Source organism: Populus euphratica, unplaced genomic scaffold (assembly GCF_000495115.2).
Source record: "Populus euphratica unplaced genomic scaffold, PopEup_1.0 scaffold590.1, whole genome shotgun sequence".
Classification (NCBI taxonomy): Eukaryota; Viridiplantae; Streptophyta; class Magnoliopsida; order Malpighiales; family Salicaceae; genus Populus; species Populus euphratica.
Window position 1 is genome coordinate 250,647 of NW_011500118.1, and position 14,132 is coordinate 264,778.

General features: G+C 33.9%; 1 protein-coding gene across 4 annotated transcripts in view; it reads right to left on the bottom strand.

Moving 5' to 3' along the window:
* Positions 1 to 12,667, bottom strand: part of LOC105110005 (inositol hexakisphosphate and diphosphoinositol-pentakisphosphate kinase 2-like) — an 18,534-nt gene extending 5,867 nt beyond the window's left edge. For 2 of the 4 annotated variants that reach the window (XM_011004898.1, XM_011004896.1), the window contains exons 1-21: positions 12,287 to 12,667; positions 12,138 to 12,197; positions 12,010 to 12,056; positions 11,460 to 11,543; positions 10,913 to 10,976; positions 10,331 to 10,484; positions 9,603 to 9,673; positions 8,959 to 9,063; positions 7,825 to 7,917; positions 6,835 to 6,909; positions 6,142 to 6,227; positions 5,162 to 5,368; positions 4,979 to 5,078; positions 3,920 to 3,990; positions 3,110 to 3,191; positions 2,535 to 2,693; positions 2,326 to 2,368; positions 1,302 to 1,384; positions 1,114 to 1,176; positions 966 to 1,040; positions 512 to 637 (exon numbers count right to left, since the gene is read on the bottom strand). In XM_011004898.1, the coding sequence (XP_011003200.1) occupies positions 512 to 637; positions 966 to 1,040; positions 1,114 to 1,176; positions 1,302 to 1,384; positions 2,326 to 2,368; positions 2,535 to 2,693; positions 3,110 to 3,191; positions 3,920 to 3,990; positions 4,979 to 5,078; positions 5,162 to 5,368; positions 6,142 to 6,227; positions 6,835 to 6,909; positions 7,825 to 7,917; positions 8,959 to 9,063; positions 9,603 to 9,673; positions 10,331 to 10,484; positions 10,913 to 10,976; positions 11,460 to 11,543; positions 12,010 to 12,056; positions 12,138 to 12,197; positions 12,287 to 12,391 (1,953 nt within the window). In that variant the 5' untranslated portion in view covers positions 12,392 to 12,667. The remainder of the gene's footprint in view (positions 1 to 511; positions 638 to 965; positions 1,041 to 1,113; positions 1,177 to 1,301; positions 1,385 to 2,325; positions 2,369 to 2,534; positions 2,694 to 3,109; positions 3,192 to 3,919; positions 3,991 to 4,978; positions 5,079 to 5,161; positions 5,369 to 6,141; positions 6,228 to 6,834; positions 6,910 to 7,824; positions 7,918 to 8,958; positions 9,064 to 9,602; positions 9,674 to 10,330; positions 10,485 to 10,912; positions 10,977 to 11,459; positions 11,544 to 12,009; positions 12,057 to 12,137; positions 12,198 to 12,286) is intronic. The other 2 variants (XM_011004895.1, XM_011004897.1) reach the window with 2 other exon arrangements.
* Between the last annotated feature and the right edge of the window lie 1,465 nt (positions 12,668 to 14,132).

Here is a 14,132-nt window from a genome sequence, read left to right on the forward strand (position 1 = left end):
GCAGGAATTAGCTTCTTGTATGCATCACTTGAAACCTCATATTCATAATGGAAACCCTTGGGTCCATATATAAATAAGAGTTCCTTTGAAGACATACAGATACAAAAATGATAGAAAGTTAATTATAAATAAAAATCATTGATTTCAGGTGAATCATTCAATCAGTTTGACTATCATGGAGTTAAGATACAGATTTCCAATTAAAGTAGAGAAAACAGTTTTTTTGTGAAGAACGTGCAACACTTTGCATCTGCAAGAATAAAAGAACTTTGAAGTTAAATGCCTGCTTTGACCTCCAACAATGCAACAGTCTCCTAACAATCCTTGTTTGTTTTTTTTTTTTTTTTTTGAAAAAAGAAAAACTACTGACAAGGCCTCCAAGTAAAATCGAGCTTAAAGAGAGTGTTTTGTATTATCAATATAGGCATGTACCATTACAAATATCCACAGAAGTGTGAACCTGTATGTATAGACAGTAGGCTCATCATGTTTCACTAGCAAGATTATTCACCAGTTTAGGGAGAAGTTCAGAAGCATTTGAAGGCAGTCCAGCTCCATCAGTCATCCAAGGACACTCGGAGAATCCATTGCTATGAACTATCTTTGCAGCAGATGTTATAATTTCATTCAACCTAGCCTGCAAAAAAATCAATAAAACAAAAGGAAATCACTGTTAGAATAGAGCACAACATCATTCCAGACTTGAGATGATTGAGCCTAGCAAACAATCAAATGAAAGAAAGCAATTAGTTTATTCATATTGGAGATGTTTAGCTTGTGTCAATCGGGATACATGACATCAAGTAATGTTTAAATTAATAGGAATAGAAAAATATTTAAGGATATGAACATCATCTGAATTTAACAGTTTGGGGTCATAATCATGGTCAATTACTGGGTATTAAATTCAGCCGGTAGAAGATAAAAAAAAAAAGCGCTAATGCATTTCAAGGAGCAAAACAAACCTTGGCTTCTTCCATCTCACTGCTGGCATTGTCAAGCCCATCCAGCATGGAGGAATCCTTACTAACAAGGGAAACCTTGATAAAGTTTAACAGGTCAGTTAAAAACTCAATATCCAAAAGCAGTAAATCTAAAGAAAAGATCACAGACCAGAATTGGTGTTAGCTGTCCTTCCAGATCGAGGAGGCCCTTTGCAAATGCCGCTGCGGACATCTGTCAGAAACTATTTGTGAATGATGTGTGGCAATTCAGTCCATAATTGGAATAGCACCCAAATAAGAAAACAAAGCAACCACAGATTAAGTGCAATTTTATTTACACGAACTACTATGCTATACCTGTACACGACCTTCGTCAGAGCTGTAAATTTTAAGGTCATGACGATATGTGCTATGAAGACGAAGCAGTCCTGTGCCTTCACCTGAAATTTTATATATCTCCATCAAGAGAAGCAAAGATATACAATCTTGAAACTAAACCACCATAGTTTATGCTGCTCTGCTTGTTAATGAAAAAGGGCCTCCCAAGTCCAAACTTAAAAGAAGCATGCAACCATTCAGACCAAAATTCATCCTAAAAGATAATAATTACTAAGTGCACTGGAGAACAAGTGGCAGCAGGATCATAAATCTACTTTGTCCTGGGTACGTCTACTAACATTCTGGTCAACAACCATGTCCTAGAAATTAAAGATAACATCACATCAATTGTTAATAACTTCCATTGAACAGCTGTCAACATGTTTGAATGAATAAATCAAGTGAGATGGCATATGCAGTAAAGAAAAAGGTCTACCAGAACAGTGCAAACAAGAGGAAAAGCCATTTATAGTTAAGAAACCAAAACTGCCAGATACTAAAGTTCCGGAGTAATTAATGAAGAAATATTGCAGAATCTAAAGTGGCTCCCATAAATCACGGCCCAGAACAGACCACACAAGGACTTCGAAAATTGCCCTTGATAGGATGGAAAAGCAGCATCGAATTGAGTAAAGGAGTTCAAATTGCCTGTACTCCCACATGTAGCTAAAGTCACCTATAATTCATTTATTTGAAAATCTAGTACATATTATACAATCTTGTGAAAAAGACATCAAACAAAAACACTGCAAGTTACATTAAGTAAAGCTAACAGTATACTGCAGGCATTTGTAGAGTTGTATTTTAAGAAGCAAACTGAACAAGGAACAAGAAAAAATTCTGAGCACACTTGTAAGACCTAGACTCAAAGTTCTATCAGTCATAGATGATCAAAGAACACCAAAAAGCAAAATGTCAGAAGAGAAGACTAATAAAATCTTGGACAAGCATGTGCCTGATGATTATTATCTCCTTTAAAAGAAAAAAGGTTCATTATCTTGACCTGGATACATATTATTTCGAAAATATCTACCCAGCTCTTCTGCCTGCAAAGACATCAGAAAAGCGGAAATGAAAATTAAAACAAAGGTGGTTATTTTACTGTCAAGGGCATGAAGAATTTGGCATAGTATTACTTCACTAGAGGAATATTGTCACTATGTATGCAAAATAAATTAAACATAAGATCAGCAAGACATCAATTATTAACACCTGCTTTCTTCCAGCATGGGTAAGAACACCTCCATATTTAAGGACCATGAGAGCTTCAACAGGTCGTTCTTCCTCACCTTCACCATTACTTTTTGGAACTTTAACCCACTTTAGAGGTTTTAGCTGGACCTTCCTATAAATACCAGAGAAATGCCCCCCCTGGAATAAGAAACACTTCAAGCATCAGACACATAATAGCAATATGTGAAGATGCTTTAACAATATATTAAATATGGCTACTTGAACTCAAAGCATTGAGCATGGAATGTCAGATCAACTCTATTCTTAACAACATTATTCCTGCATCATCAGAGTTGCTTTCAGGATTGCTAAAAGTAAGTTGAGCCATTAACATCAATCCAATCACAGCTTGACTACACTTCTAACCATAAATGATCAAAATTTCATTCACCCTAAACTCACTTATGAAGACAAAGTGATGGAATAGCCATGGGTAAATGAAATAGAACAAGTTATAAACCCATAGATCTACAGAAGGTATACTTAAATCATAATAAACACAGACTGCGACAGGATATCTTGAGACATCAAATATTCAAGATAAATGAAACAACCTCCTCGAGAACTGCTTTAACTTGTCGTAGCTTTTCAGCATGCTCAAAGTCTTCTGCCTCACTATCACTTTCTCGACCAGGTCTTTATAGCAAAAGGAGAAAAGTTAAATAACCAACAAATATTAATCAGCATTGGGAAAAAAAATATATGGACAACGCAATTTCCAATGTTCATAGCAGCCAGGCAAGATATGACATGAAGAGCAGTTTCAGTACCATGACAGATCCAGTACTCTCAGTGCTCATAACTTCACATTCCTATTAATTTTTAAATGAAAATCAAATAGAACATAAACTTATGATCAATCTATGTTTCAGAAAGCAGATCCCTGCCCCCTGAAGAAAATTTGAACTCCATCTTCCAGATTATAAGCATCAAGCAGACAAACACCCACTGTCATGTGTAGCTAATCGGCAAAGCTTAATGCATGACACTAACAATGATAATAGATAAGCCACAGAGTTTATTATCAAAGTGCATCTCAAACAAACTGTTGATGATGTTAATAACAAATGTTTGAATGCCACATTTATGAAATTCTATAATGTATATCACTAAAAGGCAGAACGATATGAAAGCACAAAGGAACCCATCTTTGGCAGTTAAATCAGTGGAGTTTTTGAGCTTCAAATAATATATTAGCAAAGTGCATCTCAAACAAACTAGTGATGATGATAATAAAAAATGTTTGAATGCCACATTTATGAAATTCTATATTGTATATCACTAAAGGGCAGAATGATATTAAAGCACAACGGAACATATCCTTGGCTGTTAAATCAATGGAGTTGTTGAACTTCAAATGATACCTTGTACGAGGTACTAGTATTCGAGTTGCATCTAACAGATCTTGTAATTGAACAGCACTTTTAAGTTTTGTCTGAGGAAGAAAGACAAAAACAAATGCTGACATAAACCAACTTAATAGTACTACAAGACAACAGAATAGTAAATGAATAAAAAAGGGATAAAAACATCACCAGTACACTTAGTTTTAGCGATTTTCTAATTTAGGCCATGTGCTTCATTTTTTTCTGAAGTACGTGCATATTTTGCAGAGTAACAGATCAGTTCACACAACTAGTCTCCGTTTAAAATGTAGCTGATATGACCACTATCATATGAAGTATATCCATTATGGCAATACATGTGAGAAACATCATCAAGATGGGGAAAATTAGCCCAAAAACTCAATGAGATTTTGTGGTTTAAGAATAATTTCTAAAAACACTTGTGACTGCAAAAGTATCCAAAACTGGGATAACCATGCTAACAAAACGGTGGCCCCACACACTTATTCCCAACACTGTAGAGTTGATGATGGGAAAGAATCAGGGGAGATCATGCCATAAAGGGAAATAGAAGAGGAGGCAAAGACATCACATGGGTTTTATTTTTTTTTCACTCAACATAAATGGGGAATCAAACAAACAAAAATAAATAAGGTGTTCGATCATCAACCTTCCAATCTCCAAACACGTGATTTTTGTTATTGACAATCTAGCCCCAAATCTGATTTTTCTTGCTAGTAAACAATCCCATATCTCAAATATGATTTATTTAGGGTCGATGTAAAATGATATGCAAATAAGAAAAAATGGGATATGAAGAGGGTTTTTGATCATCAACCTGCTAATCTCCAAACAGCTGAAAATCTATTTTTTGATATTCTAAACCCATTTAGATAACAGCAACACCAACACTTTTAAATGGAGACTAAGAATATGAACTGATTTTTTTTTACTTTCTGAAACATGCAAGAATATTTTCCTGAATAAGAAGTTAAGGACTCAAATAAAAATAAAAATAAAATAAAAAATCATCAACATGTACCACTGATGTCTTTAACCCAATAATAAAGGAATCACCTCAGATCTGGGTCGTCCCCCATTGTACTTTAACATCAAATTCAGCAGCTTTTCCTCTGTGACCTTCAACTTCACCTTCTGTTTGGGAGTTCTATCACCACTGACCACATAAAACACAAATAAGAAGGTAGATTTGAAATTCTTAAATGAAGTAAAAATACTAAAGGAAATGATATAACATACTGACGAATAATGGCAATCACACAGCGTAGCTCCTCAGAATGCCCAAATGTACCAATAATCCCACTTCCCTGACGAGTTAATCCCTCAGAAGGCTGGACTGTTTCATTGACTTTCCATGGTAAAGTGGGGGGAATTGCTGATGAAAGATGGGGAGCTTTCGCATCCAAAAGCATCTTTCTCAATACACAAGCAGAATCATCATAATATCTGTATTGAGAATGGAAATGATGTAAGAAAATTGCGAGAATTGTGAAATTGGTAGGAAGAAAACAAAAATAAGTAAACCAAAGAATAAACAAGTTCCAGTTTTGCACAATCAGGATATACTGTGAAAATTCAAATAAAAACTGATAACTATAGAAATTAAACAGTCTATTACTTTTCATAATTTCATGTAATATGCTAACACAATAAAAGAAATGAAGACATGGTAATTCGTCCAAATAAAAAGCTCAACAGGTTGAGGAATCAGGACGCATTTGTCAGATTTTTCTTTCCTTGTTTTTTTAGAAAAACAGCAAGGGAGAGTTTGCTTTCAGAATTATTCTGCAGTTTTCATCTCAGCTTTTTTTAATCTAGAAAATTGTCTCACGTGAATAATTAAAAACAGGTTTGCTAACCACGGGTTTTCCAAAATAGAAAACTAGGAATTCTTTTGGTTTGCCTTCCAAATAATAAGAAAATGAGGTATTTTTCTTAAAAAAGACTGAACAAAAACAGCGCTTGTTTTCTAGAGTTGGAGTATTTGAACAACTTTCACTACTTCCCAGAAATGGAGATAGAAAACACTTGTTTGAGAAAGTATTTTTCATTTTTCAATTAGAGAGCATGTTTCAACAGTTCTCGGTTTTCTAGAAAAATGGAAATTTTCCACAAGTTTACAGTCTTAACTTTTTAGACTAAACAGTGAGCAGCATATAAACTAGTTAAACAAGCATCAATGAAACTAAAATTACTTAAAAAAATATAATGACCAGTACTTGTAGGAATTTTTCACAAAACTCCATCCATTTACATCACAAACATATGATCGTCCTTCACAACGCAGGAGATCAAACCCACAAACCTGCAAGCAACAATAATTCAGTATTGACTGACAATACAATATCAGTAATGAAGATAGCACTAATAATATGAATGTAAAATGGAGAAATCACATTGTATTTATTTATAGGAAGATATGTTTAGCTGTTACGAATAAACAGCATTGAAAAGATCAGCAACCACAAACTACATGCTTGAAAATGACTTAGAAGAAGACACATAAGTCTTAACGGGGAGGCTAGGCTAAAGCAGTTGTACTAACAAGATTCAGGCGACTATTGTTGAGTTCGGTCATTTTTTTCACAAAGATAAGAATGACATAAGGTCACATAAAACACATTGGATGACACTAGCAAAATGAGCTCATTGCAATAACTAATCATGTCAATGAGAAACATCAATAAATTAACCCATCTAATGCACCTACACTTATCAATCATTATTGAATATTTACTGTGGATCATCATGGCAGGACAAAGGCATACTGTTGCACTTCGCAAAAGAAATAAAAACTAAAGCAATGACAAACCAGTTAGCATAAGGTATTCATGAGGAGACACAATCAAGTAGAATAACAATCTCTTGGAAGCCAGAAATATATTAATTAAAATCAGATTCTAATTCCATACCGCCTGCCTAAATGCAATGCAAACATCTCTTGCCATTTGCTTCTCGTTAGGTGTCAGTAACACTGGATACCTTACCTGTCAAACACAGTAAGAGGATTTATGACACAATCATCATAAAACTCTGAACCAGGAATATAAATGTAAAAAATCAGTTCAGCAGTATCATGCCTTCTGATAGCAGTATACTTGCATTAGGAAAGAGTACATGTACACATGCAGGCAGGCATGTATTTTGGAATGTTACTTCTCTTATTTAATCTATTTCTTACGAGTTTAAAAATTCATCACTTGAGAAGCAAACTTAGTTCAGTTAACCAGAGTTGTCAAATCAATAGAAAAATTTTAAAGGTAGCTTGGCAAGTCCGTTAATACACAAAGCTAAAATTCAAAAATTAAAAGGTTCTATGCAAAATTTACTTGAAGAGTCAATACAATTCATAGAAGTGTTATGTGTCAATTCTGAAACCTGTAGTCTGAAAGCATTATTGAACTGTGAGATCTGAACAAGAAGCATTTGCCAAATTATGAGAAAAGACCTAGAATGTTGCTCTAAGGAATGTAATATAGTAACTAGTGAGAAGAGGAAACTGTGCATTGCTTGCCTAACTAGACAAAAGAATTACTGAGAAGAGTTTATATCTATTTGCTGTTGCATCTTTATCCTAAACTTTGCAGCATATCACTTTCAATGCACTATTTTACAAAACATTTCACAAAGTGGAATACAAGCAGCTGAGAAAGTGAATCTGTGTTCGTGGATGCAAATCACTTTCAATGCACAATTTTCCAAAACATAAAAAGGTAGGACACTAATTTTGCTTCTCAAGTGATAGATTTCACAAAGTGAAATACAAGGAAGCAGCTAAGAAAGTGAATCTGTTTTTGTGGATGCACATGGTTTGGTTTCAGTCGGTCACTCATGCACGCACAGAATGTGTATATATGTAATTGGGGGAGTGTTCAGTAGCCTCTGTTGCTACAGGAAATTACTTCTTTTCCATCGGGATTTCGCATGACAACACCATCAACAACAGGAGATTTCCTTGCCTCAGCATGTGCATACTCAGGACCAACAGTATACACCTATAATCATTTTATAATTTACCAAGGCAAGCATTTGTAAATGTCAGTAACAAACAAACACAGGAATAATTGAATCCTTCATGTATAAAAAGAAATCAAAAACTGATAGCATGAACATAATGGTGCTCGCACAAAATAGTTTCAAAACAAACCAACCAATGCTTTCAGGAAGAATGATAGAACTGCAAGCATCATGGACTAAAGCAATAACAGACCCTCACCACTAACGGTTGATAGTGAGCCAAAAATACTTGAAATACCAGAAACATAAAAACAACCTGATGTGTGATCACATAGAATACATACATCTTACAAAAGTCAATTTGTTAATAGGTTTATGAAAAATTACTTGTCAGACTAAAATAAACCAAGGGAAAGTTCAGAAATGTGTGTGGGAAGACATATAATCAAAACGTGAACATAGAAAAATGGTGGACATGGTGATCCTTTTTTTTCAAGTAACAGGTAAAGTTCAGCCTGAAGCAAAATTTGAATCCTACTAGCATCTACAAGTTACCACAAATTTCACACTACAGGAAAAGATTGCATTTTCTCTAGGGAGAATACAAAGTACGCCAAGCTATCTCATAACATGATGTATATTACTATTTTATACCAGAGGCCAATTATGCATCTGAACAGCTCATATCATTTTAACTTGACTAAGCACTTATATCAGTTTTATAGGTTCAGATGTTCCTCCCATCAATTTCTTTCCATCCTTTCTGTGATATTATTGTGACAGGTTAGAATTCAAAACATAAACACCACTGAAATCTATAACATGCTCCATCCGTATTGTTACCATGCAACCAAATTCAAATCCTAATAGCATGATCAAATTCTGTATCTCTCTTCAAATTAAAATTAATCAACAAAGGAACCTGGACAAAATGCCCCACCTATTTCAAATCAATCACAAGTTGTAATGAACTTTCTAAACGTATTGCAACATGGACTGTGTTTCTACATCCTATCACAATGACATTAACAAGTAAAACGAAACAACATGGGCAAACTTTCAACAGAAAACTATACCACCTTCACATCTGTTCCTCCAGTCGGCATAAATTCTTCATATATGTAAGAGCCTTCACGCCTCACTCTTCTAACATCTGGATGGAAGTCACTTGACCGATTACCAACCTGAAATGAGACCTGATCAAGTACTTGTACTGTGATAGATAATGGAGAAAAAAAGATCGGTAAATAAAAACTTCTGCAACATCCAAGCTATCAGGCATCTTGAAAAGTGAAGCAAATAACTACATGGAAGTATGATTGGAAGGTATGCCTTAATAATTCCATAGCTATGCACAAATAGGGTGGAAAATAAATAAACATAGCAAAAGAAAATCACACCAAGAGAAACATATTATGGATTAGAATCCTTGTCTATAAACCAGGAAATCCAAGTAGACAAACAAACAACAGAAAGCTAGAATTGACCGTGGCTTAACTGCAGAAAGAGAAAATTGTGTCCAAACCAACCCAATCATTAGTTTTTTCCTATATCTGTAAATGCTTTTTATGTCTTAAATTCTTCCGTAGAATAATCACTAATGCTTCAATGATGTCTCCATAGCATTACAGAATCACTTCTGGCATGGGGGAAAAAGAAAGAAAGAAAGAAGAAACAGAGTTTAGCTTCCAAATTAGAAAACAGAAGTTGTTGAAAAAGTCACCTTCCTGAACAATTCCTTCATACCTCCACCTGCTGCACTGGGATAATATATCATGATGCTGTGGTCATCACCTTCTCAAAAGTACAACAAGCAAGTCATTGTCATGCGTGCTAATAGTAAAGCAAACTCTACAAATTAATGCAGGTGCAACAAATAATGAATAAACAGTTATAAGCAGTGTCTATTTAAGACAACATCTTTATGCAATCCAAGCACAGTACATCTTTATGCAATCCAAGCACAGTGCTCCATCTAGGGCTTCTAAGTAAAGAGGAGAATTTAATCAATGGATATGAGGAGCACAAAACACATCACAGTTGGCACAAACTGATGACTTTAAAGCCAAAAGCATCAGAAAAATGGAAATGCTGATTTGATGCAAAGAAATTTTTTTTTTTTTTAAGATAGAAAACTTCAAAATTATAATAAAAAAGCTGTCCATATACAAGTACACAAAATTGAATTAATGAACTAAATTCTCTCATCACTGAACAATTGCAATGGATACATGCACATTATGAGATGTCTGGTCACATGAAAAATACAAAGGTGAACTAGATGTAATGTCCAAAGCATAAATAGTGATGTCCTTAGAAAATAACTATAGCAGTCCACTATACATGCATCATGCAAAATACATGGAGCAATGCTGCATTGTTTAAGCCCAGTCTTAATGAGCAAAAACAGCACAAGTCACAGAACTTGATAAATGTATGAGAAATGCTCACCATCAACAGGCTTCTCTACAAAGGGTTTCCAAAAACGACTTCCATGGACCTCAACAAAATCTTCTTGTTCAATAAAATAATCCAACTCTTGATATGGAAACTCCCTATTGACAAGGGCATATCTCGGGACAGGAATTCCAAACATTTCAGCACGCTTGAATCCCCAAAAACAAATAGAAAATAACTGATTACTTTTAACCAATTAAGAAATAACAATGCACATGAAATTAAGAAATAACAATGCACATGACATGGCTCAATTATAGTCATTAGTAAACTCCATCAATGAGGGCTAGCAGATTTGAGGAAATATATCATGCAGTCCAATGAGTTCATTCCTTGCAGTAGAATACTGACCAATCATGGTTCAGAACTTGCCTTCAGAACCCTAGGGGAAAAAATGAGAAAGAAAACGAAAAACTGCAAGATATTTTTCAAGAGGGTGGGTAGAAAAATGTTTGATGTGCATGTGTGTGTGTGTGTGTGTGTGTCATAATAAAATATTGTACTATGTCATGCAATGTTTCGTACAGAGCACCATGCTGCCAAACAGAAAATAAGATGGAAGTTTAGACTTCATACCTCATATACCTTCCGCCGGTCATGAAGAAGATGTTGTGGCACCAATTCATTCACAAGAAAAGGCCTGAATCAAAAGCATGATCTATTCAACATTGAACAGCATCTCACTTGGATGTGGAAAAAAAATGAAATAGCAGCTTGAGCGGTGGAGTAATAACGTCTATCAGTAACAGTGGACTAAATATAAAAGGAAAGTTGGAGGCACACAAGTATGGCATTCTTCAGTGCAATGAGAATGAACAGAAAAAAGGCATTTGTTCAATTTATTCCACCACTAGGATGATTTTCTACTCATTTTTTCATGGACCAAGAAAAATATCATTCCTTATCCATATTCACATACCGCCGGCCCAAGTTTAACCTCAAGCAACAAAGTGGAAATATAGATGAAACATGCATTTAGAAACTACAAAAAAGATTTCAGCTTCTCGAAGGTGAGTAGAAAATCGTTTGCATGCATGAAGTTCCCAGCTGACTTTCATCACAAGATGCATAGTCAATTCATTAATCATTTGAAATAGGAACATGAGCAAGAAATGCTACTTACTTCCTTAAAGTGGCATATGCCTCAGCCTTTTCAAGGGGATAACCAGTGGAATAGAAAGCAATCAAGCAATCACATATTGGCCAGCTGAAACAAGCAAAAACTGCAACAAATCAGTCAACCTCCAGAGGACAGTGAAACTAAGATTCTAAGTGCATTCTCAGATTATATTAACTAGTTAGACTAAATGCATCTTCATAATCACGAAGCTAATTACAGACGGTACTGCCAGCAATAAGTCTCCAAATCCTGCCTGCATTAGTGACTGCACAGCACACGTCACGACTCGTGACAGTACCAACCCCTCCAAAAAAATATCTATTGAGCATATGATAGCGGACGAGTATAAAAATCCAAAAATGTGGACTTGTCAAGATATAGACAGAAAACAAACTCAACGATTCCATTTTTTGTCGCTCTACAAGCCACCTCCTTGTTTTTCATAAAATGAAAGCCAGTCTCCAAAAAACAAGAAACAGTAAAAGAAAGAAGCATGCATCTCAGTAAACCCAAAGACAACCAAACACCAACTGAACTAATATGTAAGTATTACCTCTCAATTGGATCCTCAAGAATCACTTTATCACCGAAATACAAAACCTAAAAATCATTAAAACGGTAAAAGAAAAGCGCTAATGGAATTATACACTCAATTAAATTCCGAGAGAAAGAAAAAAGTACTTCGAATTCACCAAATGCTTGTAATCTATCAAGAATCTGTCCCATTGGAGCTGATAACACCTGAGGAAACCACGCTTTTAATATATTATATTAATAAACATTTTCATAGCTTCCGGTTTCTGGTTTCGAAAAGAAAAGAGAAAGAGAACCTCAGAGCCGCATTTCACCTTCTTTTCCATCACACAAACTCCAACTTTTATCTTCTTCTCTCCTCCTCCTCCTCCTCCTCCTCCTGCTTCTGTCACCACCCCCATCTCTCTCTGCGTCCACGCTTGGGTGGTTGGCTTTGTATTTGTATTTATATTTATATATTTATATTTATATACGAAGAGAAAACAGCTAGAAAGTCACGAGAGGAAAAACTGAGAGCAAGCGCTACTTTCTTTCTCCGTTATTTCCTCTGAGATATATATATAGCATGGCCGAGGGAGAGAGAGAGAGATAAGGGAGTGTTTGGAGAGAGGATTGGCCTTAAGGATGGATTCTGGAATATGCAATTTTAAGGGTGTGCTTTTGGATGAATGATGAGGACGTGTAAGGATCTCTGTACTTCATACGATTTTTGGATTTATTTTGTTTTTCTAAATTTAGTGCTTCCTCTTTTCTTCTCCTTTTAGTGCTGCTTCTTGTACTTGGTGTGGTCAGCTCCGTGGACACTTGGCCACAAATTTATTTATAATATTTTATTAAAAAAATCATATGTTAACAGAACCCTATCCTTAGTCTCTTTCACGCGCCCTTTTCTTTCCTCTCAAAAATCCTCGACAATATAATATCATTTTTTCTCGACTTTGCTTTATCAAGATATTATTTTTTCTCGTAATGTATGTTATAGTCTTTCCTTTCTTTTTTCTTTTTTCTTTTTTTTTTTGCTGCAAAAATTATACGTTGATGATGGGTTTTCTTTTGGTCATATGTGTGGATGACAGTTGCTTGATTTTTTGATTTTTTTTCCAACAAAGATTTAATATGAAATACATTTTAAAATCCCTATATTTTATGTTATTTTAAATAAATATGAGCATTTTTTTAAGGGAAAAAATATTTTATGTAAAAAATTTATTTATAAATTAAAGGAAAATTAGTTAAGATTGTTAATTTAATTCATTTTTATATGTGTTCTAAACAGCATAATTCAATTCAAGTATATAATTTAGTATTTTATTTTAAACATAAGAATTGTAATAAAACATGGATTGAATTGTAATAAAACATAAGAAATTCAAAAGGTATGCTAAGTTTTTCAATGTAAATATAAAAGAGCATAATAATTAAAATGAATATTATTACTGTGATACATAAAATGAGAAGGAAAATAGGATGTCTTCTTTTATGCCGAAAGATGGTCCATCTCTAAAAAAAAATGAAATAAGTCAAGAAATAATAGTTATATTTAATGAATTAATAAAATCATTTGAATGATAACATAAAGATTTAGAGAAACAAATTTTATGTATGTTCATCTTAGAATACTGCATTGATGAAGTGAAGTGAAGAATCAAGTGATACAATTTTTGAAGAACAATACAGATATAACATATCAAAGAAGTGAACTTGATCCAAGAAACTTGAAAATTGCAAGCAACAATTGCAGCATATTCAATTCCTTTTCCTTTATTTATTTATTTATTTATTTTTGTATCTTTTGTTGGAATTGTATGGCAATTAGAGAAAATAGAAGAGATTATTAGAACTAATTGATTAACATTATTTAGTATAAAATTTGTATTTTTAAATTATTTGAATTTTTAAAATTTCATGAAAATGTATTAAAGGAACGCCACTAATTTAGGAGTGATTTCTTGGCACAAGTGTTACATTGATTTGCTATGTTTTTTGTAAAAAAGATCTAATAGATTATTTTTCATTATTTACAAATGAATAGATTTGATGTTTATTAAATAAATATGTTCGATTTTTAGTAATTTTATATAAATTTTAACAATTCTAATTAAATTAATTCTTTTCATTTCGAGACCAAAATAACTTTTAACT